At 44.9% G+C, this 16,713-nt stretch overlaps 1 protein-coding gene across 3 annotated transcripts in view; it reads right to left on the bottom strand.

The window, feature by feature from the left end:
• Positions 1 to 14,530, bottom strand: part of DACH1 (dachshund family transcription factor 1) — a 353,275-nt gene extending 338,745 nt beyond the window's left edge. For 2 of the 3 annotated variants that reach the window (XM_087967432.1, XM_087967433.1), the window contains exon 1: positions 13,711 to 14,530. In XM_087967432.1, coding sequence (XP_087823558.1) covers positions 13,711 to 14,354 — 644 coding nt within the window. In that variant the 5' untranslated portion in view covers positions 14,355 to 14,530. The remainder of the gene's footprint in view (positions 1 to 13,710) is intronic. The other variant, XM_087967434.1, reaches the window with a different exon arrangement.
• Between the last annotated feature and the right edge of the window lie 2,183 nt (positions 14,531 to 16,713).

The following is a 16,713-nucleotide window of genomic DNA, read 5'->3' as shown; positions in this document are numbered from 1 at the left end:
AACAAAAAAGCAACCAACATTTATATAATTCTATGGTTTTATAAACTCAATTTAAGTTTCTATCCCTTAGGGTTTGGGAACCGCTTGAATCCAACAGTAAGAGTGCTAAATTTAACTCTGCCTGCTTTTTTCCTGAAAAGTAAAATTACCATACCGCAGCCCATATTCGCAACAAAGTTAATGCCACTATAATTGAAGGGCAGATAAATAGAGATCCTTTTAAAGTTCTGCTGAGTGAGGAGGAAGGAGGAGTGGGGAATTCCAGATGGATTGAGGAGTCTAGACTGTTATCAACTTTGGAGAGAACAAATTCTTCCCCCAATGCTAATCGTAGCATCAGAGGCAGAAGAAAAAAGACACATTTATGAATTTCTCCATGGAACCATCTCTCATCTTAAGAAGTAGCAGTGCAATGGGAAGGGAAGGACCTGCCCTCCACTAATAATTCTCTCCCTCCCTCCCTCCCCCAACCGTCTCTCTCAGAGGATATTGAATGGAAAAAGAAGGCCTGGATGAACTCAAAAGAATAATTCACTGGCCAGATCCAGCAAAGGCATGGATTTGCAAATCCTTTGAAAGTTCTTCCATCATTATCTCCATCATCCCCACCCCCCACCCCCTGGATTTCAGCAGGAGAAAGTTTCCTAATTAGAGGCAGCCTTTAAAATGCTCTTGGTTTTTTTGTTTGTTTGTTTTCTTCTTTTTGCTTCCCATTCATTCCATTTGAATGCTATAGAAGGTTGGGATGCAGTAAAGGGTTTTTAACAATGGCTTTTAGAAAATGCTATCACCAATATACAATAAATGCAATGTAGAGTTGCTGGGAACCGGATACAAACCCATTTGACTTCAGTTTAATATATTTCAATGCACCATCAAATAGTCAAGTGCAGAGTAACTGAAAGAAGTAGTGCAAAATTGGGAGATGTGGCCCACAGAATTGCCTAGAGTTGGATACGACTCAATGAATAATATCATCATATTCATTATATTTCAATGACTCAAAATAATATCCATTTATCCATGTCTTCTTCCTTCTGTCCATCTTGATTATAAATGTGTTTTTGATGGCCAAACAACAAGTAGCTGAACCCTGTCTTGGCACCACAGTTTCAAGCCTCCTTTACATTGCCATTTCGAACAATATTTAGTAGCCAACTCTGACTGGGTCAGAAGCCACGATCAACCATATTGTGCAAAGCAAGAAAAAGCATAGGTTCAAACTTCCCATCTTGCCACCAGAGCATCCCAACTGTGCACCTGAGACAGATCTGTGCTGTGGTGCTTTAACACACAATGTCTAAGGACCATCACTGCTAGATCCTTCCCCAGCCCTATCATCCATCACAATTAAAAGTTTGTTTTGCACCATGCCGTGTTTATACCCTGCAATTTTCTCTTTTTTTTCTCCAATCCTACTGACTGAACTTGTCTTTTCTTCCTTTTATCTCTTGTCACTAAACTGATATCTGATGTCATCTGGATTTGTGCAGGTGCTGGAGAAGTGCTGCTGAAGAAGTGAACTTCGAGAAAGGGTTTTAAATGTCGGGATCCAGTTGCAACAAGAAAGCCCAAAAAGTAAAAAGCCTTATAACACTAACTGGGCAGGATGAAGATATACAGAAACTGGATCCTGTCAATTACAATTGCATCTCTTAAGGAAGGAACAGGCTGGTTAATTTCAGGACTAGAGAAGTGGACCACTCCACTAATTATTTTTAAAAAGAAAAAAAAATGAAGCTGCTGAACCTGGAGATCTGATGTCCCTCACCAACAGACGAAGCCTAATGAAAGGAGAAGAAGTCAAGGAACAGATGGAAAGGGAGAGTCCCAAAAGAAACCAGCAAAACCAGTGATGGGATTCAATTTTTTTTACTACCGCTTCTGTGGGTGTGGCTTGGTGGGCGTGGCTTGGTGGGCGCAGCAGGGGAAGGATACTGCAAAATCCCCATTCCCTCCCCACCCCACTAACCTGCTTTCCAGCTCCGTTCTCCTGGGCAGGGCAACCAAAGAAGACCCAGCCAATCAGCTGGAACTCGGGAGGCGGAGAATAGATGGGGCGGGGGCGGTCAGAGGCGGGATTTGCCGGTTCTCCGGACTACTCAAAATTTCCGCAACCAGAACTGGTCAGAACCTGCTGGATACCATCTCTGAGCAGAACCAACTGGAACCACACTTGCCCACGTCCAACCAAACTATCCATGCTGATCCCACTCAGTGCCTTGGGGCAAAATAAAAGGGAAGGCACCACTTCTATTTACAGCAGAACATCAAATTCTATCCTTGGGCTTCTTCAGCTGCGGTGGGGCCAGCTGCTACAGTTGGTGACATCCAGAAATGGTCCTCGAATTTATTATTACCTTAAGGGTCTTTGAATCCTTCTTGTCTTAAGCCGCATACCAAAGATCCTTCCATGCGTGTCATCATTTCGAAAAGAAATATATTCCCTGATTAAACCGTATTCCCGTCAGTATTTATTCAAACATCTCTCTTAAGGACTTCAGAAGGCGTTAACAAGAGACAGACAAAGAGTTCAGCTTTCCCTTATGGCCAATGATAACACTAAATAAGGTGTTTAGGCATGCATGAATGAAGGGACGCTAAAGTTGGAGAAACGTTTGACGTTCATGCTTATTGCTATCTCCTTACACAGCCCACAATATTCAGGTTGTACTGCGTATCGAGACAGGCACTGCTGATTTTGGGGCTCCAGGCTAGGGAAGGAAAACTCTTGAAGCTAAATTGATGGTCATCTATTTAATTATGGTGCTTTTCACAATCACGTCCTATGGATATGGAGGCAGAGGAGACGATAAAGGAGAAATAACTATCAGCTGCCATATATACCCCCCAAATTGCCTTCAGATATTGTGGGTGTTCCATCACTGGATGTTTTTAAGAAGAGTCTAGACAGACACTTATCTGAAATAAGTATAGGTTCTCTCCTCCTTGAGCAGGGGGCTGGACTAGAAGACCTCCAAGGTCCCTTCCAGCTCTATTCTATTTTTAAATAGTCAACCCTGAATTTAAGAGCATGCCTCCCCTTTTATGATGTTCTGACAAACCAAGTCAATGGGGAAAGCCAAATTCATATAACAGCCATGTGACTAATTTAACAACCGCAATGGTTCACTTAAGGACCATGGCAAGAAATGTCTTAAAGCAGGACAAAACTCACTTAATACACTGTCTCGCTTAATAACAGAAATTTTGGGCTCCTTTGTAAGTCGAAGTACTACTATATTCAGCAAATCTATGATCATTCTTATACAACATGGTACAGTGGCTGTGAATTCATTTCTAAAAGTTATTTAACCATGGATGAGTGTTATTTATTGTGATTACTGTCCAAACAGATCTTTCGCTCTATCGAGTCATCCAATTCTTATTTTCCTAATATAATGCAAATATCATGAAAAGAAGAACCCCAACCATGCCAACTTTTCCACAGCTCCAGAGTTGAACGGGCAACTTTTGAGTGGTACCCAAAACTGTTCTACGGTGCTATTTTTCCCATCTAGGCAATTTAAGATGCATGGACTTCAGCTCCCAGGGTTGGGATATTTTTATGTTATAAAAAGGCAATTCCGATGATACGCTCTTTTTAAAAATCCAAAATAAAACTTCCAACGCGTACTACTTTTCTTTTTAAAAATAAAATCATTATTGTTCGGCTTGAAAATCTGGAAGGAAGGGTAAATGTCACCTCATACTATTTTTAAGGAAAAAAAAATCTCCTCGATTTTATGCTAATAGGCTACGTTAACCAAAGCAGAAAAAGAAGCTGTGAAAGTTGAACAGCGTGATTTGAAAGTTCGACAAGATACTTTCTGAATGGCAATGTTCTGACTGAGCCAATGCAAACTTTTTTTTTAACTCTTTCCAACCCAATGGTAGTGATGGAGGGAAGTAATGCTAATGGTGTGTCTATGTCACAATTTACTCCATCTGTCTTGTCTATGGGCAGTGACTTCCCTGTTCTTAGCTCCCATCCCTGCTGGTCACATGACCCAGAGTAGAATATATGCAGACTAGCATATCCTTCTGTTGCCTACATACTATACAAACAAAGAAATACACACAACACAACACTCTCGTTTATTACCCTGCTATACTGATGGGCTTGGACAGAACTACACAAGTTGGTCTCTGCAAGTATTCCCTAGCTCAGGGGTTTCCCCAACCCCTTGGTCTGTGGATCGACACTGGGCCACGACATTCCACAAACCGGGCCACGCAAACAAAAGAAGCCCCATCCATGGGATGCAGGCAGCACGTGAAACCACGGCCCCTCCGGGCCACGGAAAAACTTATCTCCATGGTTCCAGTCAGGAGTTTGCATGGGGTTTGGGAGAGCCCCTAACTAAGATTCTGTGCAGTTCAGAGAAAATCCCCCAAATCCCACTCCTGCCTGGCCCCGCCCATCCCACCTCAACCCTCCCAAGAGTCCCTACGTGGCCTGTTTTGGATGCAGATAAGTGCAGGGCCCATTTTGGATGCAGGAAAGTGCAGAGGCTTAGGGAGAGTGAAAAATGGGCCTCCCGAAAGTTCAGGAAGGCCGGAAATGGGTCCGTATCCGGCTTCCAGAGGGCCTCCAGAGCCTGAGGAGGCCATTTTCGCCCTCCCAGAGGCTCAAGAAAAGCCTCTGGAGCTCGGGGTGGGCAAACCTTCCCCTAGTGGTGTAGGAGGCTGACTAGGCCACGCCTACCATGGCCACACCCACCTAGCAACTGGGCAGAGAACCTGTTGCTAAAATTTCCCTGGTACCCAAAAGGTTGGGAGCCACTGCCCTAGCTTGTCTGTCCAATCCATCTCTGATCTCCTGAAGTTGGGATGTCAAAACACACCGGACAAATTATTTGTCCTGGTCGTAGTTTCTTCCCTCTTCCATCTCCTTTTTTTTTTACTTTTTTGTATCAAAATGTTATAACCAAATCCTAAACTTGGACTCCAGCAAGCTACGGCAACCACAGAGATGATCCAGCAAAAAAATAATAATAATTCTTCCAATTATTAGAATATTTTAAGCAACATGAATGTTGAACAGATCTACCCTAAAGGCAAAAGCAGTAAAACTGACACTTTGTTAAGGTTCTCCCTTGAGAAATGGCATGTGAGTTTCAGAATCCTAAAATGCCAGTTTGATTAAACTGAGTTAGCATTTTAAAACAGTGGGTTCTCCGATAGAGAATAGTACTATTTATTTTGAGCACAACTGAACTTTCCCTCAGTAGAAGTGTTGAGAAATGAGAAATAATAAGAAAAGGTAAAAGCCTATATGAGCTGGTATCAGTTATAAACTGTTGACAGAATTTATTATTCCCTTTTCCAGAGGGGGGGGAATTCTAAAGACACTGGATGCTGATTAAATAAAGATTAAATAAAAAATAATTCAAGAACAATCCAGAAATCAAGCACAAGGAAAAGACTAAAATATGTATTAAAGCAATGTAGTCTTTCAAGGTGATCTACAGGTTTTCAAAACAAGGGTGCATATTTCTAATTTAATTGCTGCAACTTATTTCTAAACAAAATGTTTAATCTTGCTGGTGAGCATCCTTAAATGGATCTCTTGAAATCAATCCAATAGATGCCACTATTACTGTGCCTAAGACAGAATATGTAGATTTCAGAGCTCAACATCCCCAACTGACCACATCTGGAACTGTGTAGGAGTAAGAGGTGCGAAGGACAGATACAAAAGAAGGCCAGCGAGGCAGCACAAAAAGAAGCAGAATAAAAATAAGTGAGTTTGTATTTCAGCCTTCACACAGCCTCATCATAAAGGGTTAACATGCTTTTCAAATGTTAAAAATAAAATTCACTTCCTAAAATGAAAGCTATGCCATAGTGAAGCACTGAAATATTGTACGCACACAACTGACTTTTTAAAAGAAGGATTAAATCCTGTCTGAACAAGGAATCATGAACAAGTCATGAAGCCTCATTTTTTTAAAAAAAGGTTTATGAGTGAAGAATACTCTGAACAAATTCATAACTCATGCAAGTAACAGTCTTCGGATTCCGGGCGCAATATAACTGGAATGAATCAAGCTGACAAGCAGAAGAATTAATATTAAAAGATTAACCTTATTTAAGATCTAAAAAAACATGGGTGGTAGCCAGCATTGCACCAAGTGGGTCTCAATAAAACACAAGCAACTATAGCAATAAAAGTAAAGTCAATCTTTTCAAACATGCTTACTGAAAATGATTAATTCATGTGCAACAGAGCTGCACCCAGTCCGTCTGTATAGCTAAAAGTTATATGTTGATCTTCTGACTTCCATTGCTTTATATCAAAGCATGAAACATTTCCTATTCCTCTTAAATATATCCGATGGAAGAAGAAGAAAAAAATCTTTCCAATCATCTTTGGAGAAAGGTTCCCCCCCTTTTTTTTTTTTTTTTGGCCACATACCGACCTTAAAAGTCAACGCTTGTCAAGAGCCATTCCCTGAAGCAACTTAAAACTCATCAGTTTTGTTTTTAGCTGATGTCAAGCCATCCAACGTTGCTGCACTGCTGAGCTACATTGTAGGAGGGCAAAACTGGTGTCCACATGCAGATTTGCATAGAAATCTGTTTTAAAAACCCTGAACGGGATGTGAAAACAGATGGGGAAAATATTGATTTTAAATAACCTGACCGGCCAAAATAATTTGATGCCACTCTGTGCCTCCAACCAGCTACTTGAATATGTGACGTGACAACGATCCTGTGTTATCTCTCTCTGATCGTTCCCATTGCATTTCCAGATATTCTTATCCTCAAGCAAGAAGAGGCAAAAAGCACTTTGCATAGACATTTATTAAACATCTTGTGTATATATAATTACCGGCAGCTAATTAATACCACTGCCAGGTTAGCCTCATAAATCAACAGAATAATTTGAAATAAAGGAGTAAGCATCTCTGATGCAATTTCTCCATTTACATTAGATATGTATGTATGTATGTATGTATGTATGTATGTATGTATGTATGTATATGTATATGGCACTCAAATTTCACACAATGAATATGTAGATTTGGGAGAACTATTTAATCATCTTCATAAAGGCATAAGGCTAAAAACTGAAATTTTTGGATAAATATTTAAGCATGTACATTGTCCAAGATAAACTTAAATATAGAGATAATGCAACAGTTCTTAAGTTAATCAAGTACACTCCACATCTTAACACTTAAATTTTCAGCATTTATATCAATTGATTTTCACCAGTTTAATAATGAAACATATTATATTATTACATACCCAAATGTACAAAGAGATAAATACTGTAGATTTATTTATTCAATGTGTAAAGATTTGATGCTATTTGACTACCATTGAATTCTAAAGTAAACTTCCTGAATTCAATTGGCTTAAGGCTGCAGTTATGTTGCTACATTGTTTGAAAGCATCTAGTTTTGCATTCGGGTTTGTTTCATCTTTTTTTTTCCTGGCAAAAGACAACCTGATTCATCCAGAATAAACACAAACACAAATCTCTTTTTGTATGAAAAGTGAGAATAATAACCAACTACACATTGCACAAGGGCAAGAAAACATTTTGCTTCTTAGCTGTTCTAAATATATTTGTTTTAGCTGCTTTTCACAAATTAGCTGCATGTTTAAAATTGCATGAACAGGGCCAGTGGGCTGTAAGATTTATTAAAGGTCAGTAATACTGTGATTTTTTTTTCAAGCTCTTTAGTATAATCAAAGGATCAAAATATGCCAGATAGTTTATTTCCTAAACCAAAATACGAGTCTATATTTGTCACACTAAAAGCAGATAAGTGCACAATGAAACAAAAATGTATGATGAGGCTACACTTTTAAGTATAAATTAAGGTTGTCTTCCTAACCCTTTAACTCAGTCACCTTGTTTTAGAGGGGAAAGTTAGACTGAGGTTATTGAATTAACTTTGCAACTACGCTCAGTTTAATTTGTATTCCACATTCAAATGCACTGGATAAAAATGGGGGGAGCAAGTAACTCCTAATATAAATATCAGAATGTTTATTAGTATAAATATAATAAATGCTGTATAAATATTATTGCGGCAAAAGGACTCACAGCTCTATTTAGAAAGCATATTTTTGTAGGCACTCTTGTCCTTTTTACCTGTCTGCCACCAATAAATCTAAGAACATACTCAGCTGTTGAGTGAAATCTCACTTGTTCCAGAATAAAATATATGCTTCATAAATCATGTAATGTAAGCCTGTTGTTTGAACAGTGTTTTGATGTTTAAATAAAAAACTAGGACTGTACTATGAGGTACGCCAATAAATATTATCTGTCTATCATATCTCCAAGTTGTGGTTTCAAAGAACATCAGGAGCTAAGTGGGCAAACTCTTAGCTTGTTGTCCTTCAAAATCCATAAGTTCCCATCTTGACCACACACACAAAATAAAAATAAATTATGAGCATTTCTCCTAAATTTTCAATTCCATTTGGCCTGTTATTCAACACTCCTCCTGGAAGGATTAAAGGACTAAAGGAGTCGACCTGTGTTGGGTTAGGAAAGGATGGTTCTTGATCCAAGGAGATTTCAAGAAAGAGACTGGGTCACAGCAGCATTCACAAACGTTGTGCTAAGGAGTTCTGAAACTGACAAATCCAACTCTTTATTTCACTGGGGCTTTGGCAATCATCTTAAGAAGCTGATCATTTCAACTCATAAACTAGTTAAATTGAGAGTCTGGGGTTGACGCTATACTTCAGGTTTAATGTCTGTGGAGATTCTTAGTCATCCAGGCCATAATTGTCTCAAGGGTGCTTTTTTTCTTCAAAAGGCAACTGGACTGTTGTTGTTTTTTCTCGAGAAAGAAGAAAACTTTACATATTAGGTTCCTACCTCACTAAGTTGACTTTCCAAAGAAGGAGCTTTCCAAATCAAGCTATTTCACATTCCCAGGTGGCCAGCACAAAATGTGTGCACAAATGGCCTAAATTGAAAGCTTTTAGCATCAAAATTCTGAAGACTAATCTTTCTGTTCAATTCCTGCTGATTATTAGATATTTCATCTCTGTTTCGTGTTTGTCCTTCCATTCATTCTCTGTTAATTCCTTCATACTGGCATGCCTACATTAAAACGATTTTCATTCCTACATTTTATTCCCACGGGGAGGGGGTACATTCTGTCGTATCTACTGTACTTGCTTTTCCTGGTCCACCCGTGGTCGATACAATTCTTTCTTTCTACATGTTTGAGTCCCAAACTACTTTGGGTTTTCACCTATGCAAAGCCCGCCTTCCAAAGCTCCCAGCTGTGTAAAATAAAATCAGGAAAGCAAACCAGAATGGGAAATTCTGCTCCGTTTGGCAGAAGAATCTGCCTTGAAGACAGAGCTCCCCCTTCCTAAATGCATGCGAAGCGTTCCCTATTAAAACAAGCCTCTCATCCTTGTTCAAACAGAAGCAAATTACACAATGATGGCAGATGAGAATAAACATGCTATCTGGGTAAGGAGAACAAGGGAGTCTCTGGATTATAAACCGCACAGTGGAATTTTCCTTGAAAAGGTAACACTTTTTTTTAGAAGTATTTGATAGCAATGGAGGCCTAATGAGTCAAAACAGGAAAGTAAATTAGGATATCATTCACAACAAATTATTATCTTTCTTGAAATGCCATCGGATTGAGCTGGGTACTATGATGCACTAAATAGCTAGTCTCACTGACTGTGTCACAAATCACAACACTTCCCTTCCCTCTCCCCCAAAAATGTTGTTTAGTTGTCAACTTGCTGAAAGATATAAATAATGAAAGTGCATTTATTACTGTGGAACTGCATCCTAATTCAGCCACAGATATCCACTGGTCACAACTATCTTTGTAAGTGAAACAACCCCAATGGGAGCAGATTTCTGAACTGAATATGTGGTGGGGGAGATCAGAGAGAATTGGGGGGGGTCTGTTTGAATATATACATGTCACTGAAAATTGCAAGCAGTGATAGAAAAGGGTTTTTCAAAAATATTGCCGTACGTTGGCAAGATGGGGTTCTTTTGAGTGATAAAGTTTTCTACTTCAAAAACTGTTAGTTGAGAAACGCTTTCCATAAACCGATTTGCCTTACCTACAGTGTCAGATTCAAGCATCAAAATACATCAATAATCTGTGCTGGACTATACATTGACAGATAAGGGGGCTCCTGCATTTCTGGGCACACAGTGGGAGAGGAATTTAAAGAAATTGTGAGATTTCCTTCCAATCAAACCCACACATGTTTATGCCCAGGTTCCATTTCTATCAAATTCCAAGGATCTGTCCAATTTTTTCAGAGAGTCCCAATCAATCATAAACATCAACTAAATGCCTTACACACTCTAACAATATTGTGGCAGCCTACACAGGAAAGAAATAATCTGGTTACAACCTTTTACCATAGTTTTTCCAATTATTGTTTTGCTTGATTTAGAATATTCTTGGACAGTAAATTGCAGAAACAGTTGTCTCAGTTATCTGCTATCTCTCTCTCTCTTTCCAAACACGGCTTCTCTTTCAATTGAGCACCGAGTCACCAATCAATCCTTCCAAAAAGGCAAGGGTAAAATTCCCCAAGCTTTTTAAAGGAATCAATAAAGCAAAATGAATAATGGGCGATTGTATTCTACACCCTCAAATCGGGGCAAAACGTCAGCAACAGTTTGGTAAGATCTTATCCAAAGTTTCTCACACGGCTGTCAAGAAAGAAAGAAAGAAAGAAAGAAAGAAAGAAAGAAAGAAAGAAAGAAAGAAAGAAAGAAAGAAAGAAAGAAAGAAAGAAAGAAAGAAAGAAAGAAAGAAAGAAAGAAAGAAAGAAAGAAAGAAAGAAAGAAAGAAAGAACAGGGCAGGAAGAGCCAGTGTCCCAGTTCAACCCTCCTGTGAATCCCACGAATGCAGCTTCTTTTGTTTTGAACTAATTAACCCTTCTCCCATCACAAATCCCCACCACCCACAGCCTTCAATTCCAATTCTAAAACATTTTGTTGCCTCAAGAAAAAGAAGATCCTCCTTTGGTTGGAAAATCAACCAAGGAGAGAAGCAACCTAGAACTAAGGGGGTTGGGAATTCAGAACGGTGAGAACAATGAACCAATGGAAGAGCTTGTCTTCAGAGGTTGTGGGTGCTCCATCACTGAAGGCTTTCAAACAGGGACTCGATAACCTTCTCAGGCACTACAATTCCCCCAAGTATGGACCCTTCTGTCAGGATGGAGCCCACCAAGGCACACACCCCTCCCGTTGGCTTCTCTCTCTCTCTCCTCTCTCTCTCTCTCTCTCTCTCTCTCTCATCTTTGCACAGTTACTGAACACACTTCTGGCTGGTGAATTACATATACAAAGGACATCAGAATAATCAGGGGGAACTCTACTGAAAAGTTTGGTGGTGGGAAAAACAGGCTAGATTCCCCTCCCACTAAGCCTAAGGCAGCAAAAGAGCAGGAAAGCACAGGGATGGAAGGGGCTCCCCTGAGACAATGAAAACCAGCCACCCCATTGCAGAAATGACATTTTCAGGCTTCCCTGAGCGATGGGTGGATGCCCACCTACTCTGCTTGAAGGTGGCCAAAGGGTTCCCTTCCCAAGAGCCACAACTTTCAAATGGTTGCCAGTATCAGTGTCCCCTTTTTCCTAATTTACCTGTTCTGGAACCAGAGAAACAGGTGTCCAGATACTTTTGTTCCAAAAAGTTTTTCACAAGGACTGCAGAGTTTTTAGCCATCAAGTAATAAGGGAAAAAGAGCCATCCTATACACTTATTTAAATAATAATAATAATTGCCTAAAAACAAATCCACATCTGCCTTTGCAAATGAGCTTTCTTACCCTTTGTTTGCCTTAAATAATTCAGTTAATTAAAGATGGCCATGCAAGGCCTACTCTGCTCTTATTCCAAGGTCTTTTTCTTTTTTTTTTTTCCTCCTCTTATAATTTTACTTGGTCAAGACAGAGAAGATACATCAGGACCAAACTCAAACATAGCTGCTCAATTTTCAAACAAGTTAAATTGAAAATAAACCAGGAAGAGGCTTCTCTACCTGGCTGTATGTCACATCTGAATATATCACTGCTTATGTTAAGCATCCCTTACAAACAACTCAGTTTAAAACAAGACTGGAATCAACTTTGTCACTCATCCTCTTAACGGCGAGACAAGGTAATATAAAATCTGTGTAACTTTTTGGAGCCAAGTAACACCAATGGGATATAAATGCGAGAACTTTTATATGTTATAAAGCCCTTTAACTAATTCATAAGGGGGGGGGGGAATCCTCATGTCCAGGAATTATTTATTATTTAAATCTTTATTAAAACAGTGAACTCTCAAAGGCTGTCTTGCTGACCTATGTGAAAAGCCAGACCTATGGAAAATCTCCCATTCCTATTTTACAGCCTCTCTCTCTTAGGTGCCCAAGGAGGGTTATGCAGTTATATTTCTCAACCTTACACAGATTACAATTCTCACAACTCTGATTTAAACAGCCAATTAGCATGCATTTTAGGCAGAGACTGAGCAAAAAGATTACAGATCTGGGCAGGCAATCCTTTTGACCCCGTGTTTCCTTAAATCAAACCCAGACGGTAGTGCAAGTTATTTCTGTCCCCTTCTTGACCCCCTCAGCAGTTCCCAAACTACCCCTGCCCTGCTCCATGCCCTACACCTTCTACCCTAGCCCTTTGTCCGGATTTGGGTGAGAAAACCCCCCTGAGGATTCTTAGACTTTTCAGGATGTTGGAGGCTTTGCAAGACATCGCTACCGGCTGGCACGCGTGATAAAACTACAGCAAAGAGATTTATACCTACCCCATTCCTGAGTTATGCCCCGGTTCCCACCCCCCCCCAAATAAACTGCTCAAAATAATAATAGAAATGGGTGGAGGCTGTGTCTTTCGACACCCGCTGGGCGAAGCTGCAAGCGGGAACGCTTCGTCCCGTCTGAAAAGGCGCCGGTTCCATCTAAGTTACTCTTGAACTGGCCGCCGCGCTTGTAGTAGACCCTTTCGGGGTACCGGGAGGCGGAGAGACCCCGCTCAGCTCCGGCGGAGAATCCTCCGGGAGGGACCCCGTCCAATCTAGCGACCCACCTAGCCCGAGAAAGGAGGAATCAGTCGAAAAGGGAAAACAGACGCGGGGGCGGTTTGGAAAGACTTTAAAGGGATCCACGGCGCCAAGGATGAAAACTTCAAAAAGACTTCAAAAACTCGGAACTGGACGCGGAACTTTTCCACAGCCTCCCCATCCCACCTCCGACCTCTTTCTTTCTTTCTTTCTTTCTTTCTTTCTTTCTTTCTTTCTTTCTTTCTTTCTTTCTTTCTTTCTTCCTTCTCTTTCTTTTCTTTCTTTCTTTCTTTCTTTCTCCTTCTCTTTCCTTCCTTCCTTTTTTCTCTTTCTTTTTTCTTTTTCTTTCTTTTTCCTTCCTTCCTTTCTCTTCCTTCCTTCCTTCCTTCCTTCCTTCCTTCCTTCTCCCTCTCCCTTCCTTGCAGCGAGGGCTTTCGAATGCCGCCTCTCCTTCCGAGGAACCCAAAGACCCCCCGAGCCCGGCGACTCTCCCCAACTTTGCAGCGCGCGGGACGAGGCCCGCCTCGCGAAACGAAGGCGCGGGATTCCCGGGCACCCCGAGACACACACACACACACACACTCACACGCAGACCGGCCCCTCCTCTCTCTCCCACCCCCACCCCCACCCTCCCCACACGGGAGCTGCTCTTGCCCGCGGCGCTCACCTGGCGTTGGTGCAGTCGTTGTAGAGCGTCTCGAAGTCCCTCCTGGAGATGAGTTTGCACCGGTTGACGCCGGGCTGGATGGCCCCCAAGCCGCGCAGGATGCGCACCTGCTCCACGTTGCAGACCACCGGCGTGATCTCCAGGCGCTTGAGCTTGGTGTAGACCGTGTGCAAGCCGCCCACCAGGTGCTTGAGGAAGAGGTCGAAGGCCTGAGGCAGGCAGATCAGCTCGCAGCCCTCCACCGAGAACGAGGCCAACTGGGCGCCGCGCAGCTCCACCATCTTGCACTCGTTGTTCTGCGGCGTGTTCTCCACCGGCGAAGGCGTCGAGTACACCGGTTTGCCCGAAGGCGTCGGGGGGACGCCGCCTGCCGCGCCCGGACACGGCACGGGAACCGGAGCCGGAGCCGGAGGCGAATTGCCCTCCGCACCTCCTGAAGCCGATGCCGCCGCCGCAGCAGCAGCGGCAGCGGCAGCCGCGCCGGGCTCCGGGCGGAAGAGGCCGGGGACGGTGGTGGGGGCGGCGGCGGGGGCGGCCGGAGCGGTCGGGGCGGGCGGCGGGGAGGGGCGGCTGCCGGGGGCGCGGGGGCGGCGGCAGAGGGGCGCCGGCTGCGCGGCGGGGATGAGCGGCGCCGGCATCGCCATGGTCACATCAGAGGAGCCGGGTTAAGGCGAGGGGCGCTCCGGGCGCTGCCCCGCCGCGGTCCGCGCCAACTTGAGCCGAGCACCGGCTGCTGCTGTTGGTGGTGCTGCTGCTGCTGCTGCCGCCTGGCGGGACGCGCTCCGCGCTCTGCGGCTCCGGCGGCTGCTGCTGCGGCTCCGGTCCACCCTCTCGCCGCGCCCCGCGCGCTCTGCCCGCCCGCCCGGCTCTCCCTCCGGCCGCGGCGCGCGTTGCTGTTGTTGTCACTCGGTGCAAGAGCGACGGGGGCGGAGCTCCGCAACTTGCGAAGCCCCTTCAAGCCCAGCCGGAGTCTCTCTTCCTCCTCCTCCCCCCACACCCACCCACCCACCCTCCGCCCGGCTCGGGGCGCTTGCGGAGGCCAATCTGGAGGTGGGGTGAGGGTGGAGCGGGAGGGTCTCTGGCGGGGCCGCTTCGCCCAGCCAGCCCCGAGCCGCGTAATGGCCCGGGGAGGGGGGGGGAGAAGGTGGTGGGGGTGGACTGTGGCGCCCCTCCTTCTGGGCAGCGGGGCGGGGCCGGCAATTTGCTCCTCCCGCTTCTCCCTCCCTCTTTGAAAGACCGGGAGGGCTGTGCTTGGGGCGGGGGGTTGTCCTCGGGAAGTTCCTGATGGGACCCCGCTGGGCAGGGCCACCCGGCTCCTGAGCTGCTTTACAGAGTCTCCTTGGGAAGAAAAGGGTCCGGTGGGCGGTGGAAGAAGGCGAGGGAACCTCCTCCCGCCCCCTGTCCCGTCCCGTCCCTCCTCTTGTCCCCTCCTCCCCTCCCCGCTTAAGAGAGAAAGATCCGCCTCCCCGGCACCGAGCTGCCACCCAGCGCCGCGTCTCCCGGCCAGCGCGCGCTTGCGACTTGGGAACCGGCCAAGCGACTTTAAAACCGAGCGGAGGCCAGAGATAGCCGGAATTACCCTCCACACTACACACACACACACACACACACACACACACACACACAGAGAGAGAGAGAGAGAGAGAGAGAGAGATGGCAGCTGTCCACCCCCACCCTTGGAGTCCCGATGCGCGCACGCGGGGCTGCTTAAGGGAGGAGGCCTTTCACTTTCCCCCGGGGGAGGGGGGAGGCGCGTCACTTTCACTTGCAGGCAGCAGCGTGGCCTCTCCTTTCCCTTCCCAGCCAGCCACCCACCCACCCCGCTCGTGCGAGCGAACCGGCAGGCTCCAGGCTTTGCCCCCATCCCTCACCTCCTTCCACCCCCCTCCACCCCCCAGTGGCAGAAACTTCGCCGCACGTGGGGACGAGTGGAGGGGGGTGGTGGGAGAGCAGCGACGCCGCTCAAAGCTGAGAAAGCGCCATCCTCGCTTTTGCGCTCCGGGAAGAGTTCGTGTTTTTTGTTTTTTTGTTTTGTTTTTCTCCCAAGAATGGGATGCTTGCTCGTGCGATTTTCTTTGGGAAGTTTTCTCTTCCCGGTTTCAGCCTTTGCTCCGAATCCTCCCCCCCCAACCCCCAGATTCACTTCTGGAAAGGATGCTTGTGTAACTCTTTTCCTAACCGTTGCTGCGGTGGAGGGGGGGCCCAGTGTGCAGCGTGAACGAGAGGCTCCTTTCCTTTCTCCCTGAGCGCAAAAACCGTCTGCCTTCTTCTCTCTTGGACGGACCGAGCAAGGCTCGCGTTAAGATCCTTAAGCGCGTTGTGGAAACAGATCTGGATCTCGTTGGAGAAAGGTAGCACTGAATGAACTGGACTTTTTAGGAACTCGACGCTTTCTGGAAAGTTGGTGAGCAGGAAAATAGACATCCTTTCCGCTTTCTCCTAGCTGTGGGTATCTCATTATCCCTCCCTGTAAGAAGTAACCACCACAAAGCCAAGGAAAAAAAGGACCAGTTTCTTGTGCCTGATCAGTGGCGGCCCTTTCGCGCTCACAACTCTCTCCTTTGCGCTCCTCCACGGTCCAGCGACCGAGCCTCCCCGCGTGGAAATAAGGAGGCCTTCTCTTCCCCCCCCCCCCCGCGCCCCCAGCCCCCAACGGTGAGCTGCACATGCGCCAGACTGCTCCGGCCAGCTCGCCATCCGAGTGCAGCCAGAACGATGCGCAGGCAAAAGCCACAGTAGGAAGTAAAGATTTCTCCCCCACCCCCACTCTCTCTCTCTCTCTGAAATAATTAATGTCGCAATCAGTGTGGTGCACCCTTGGAGACAAATTGGTTGGGGAGGTGGAAAGATATTAAGAAACAACTCGACTGTTTTTCGTCCAGTTTTATTTTATTTTATTTATTTTCCCCTGGAAAAAAGCAGATCCCTCAACGGTGTCACAAAGAAAGGGAGAGGAATTGAGTGCCAGCCTGAGAAAGGCGAAGCTGCCTCTCTAAAGCATTT

This window comes from Notechis scutatus, chromosome 5 (genome assembly GCF_049901735.1).
Source record: "Notechis scutatus isolate UNSWTSFEM ecotype Mainland chromosome 5, rNotScu1.2, whole genome shotgun sequence".
Lineage (NCBI taxonomy): Eukaryota > Metazoa > Chordata > Lepidosauria > Squamata > Elapidae > Notechis > Notechis scutatus.
The sequence above is the reverse complement of the archived record's forward strand: the minus strand, read 5'-3'. Positions and strand labels throughout refer to the sequence as shown.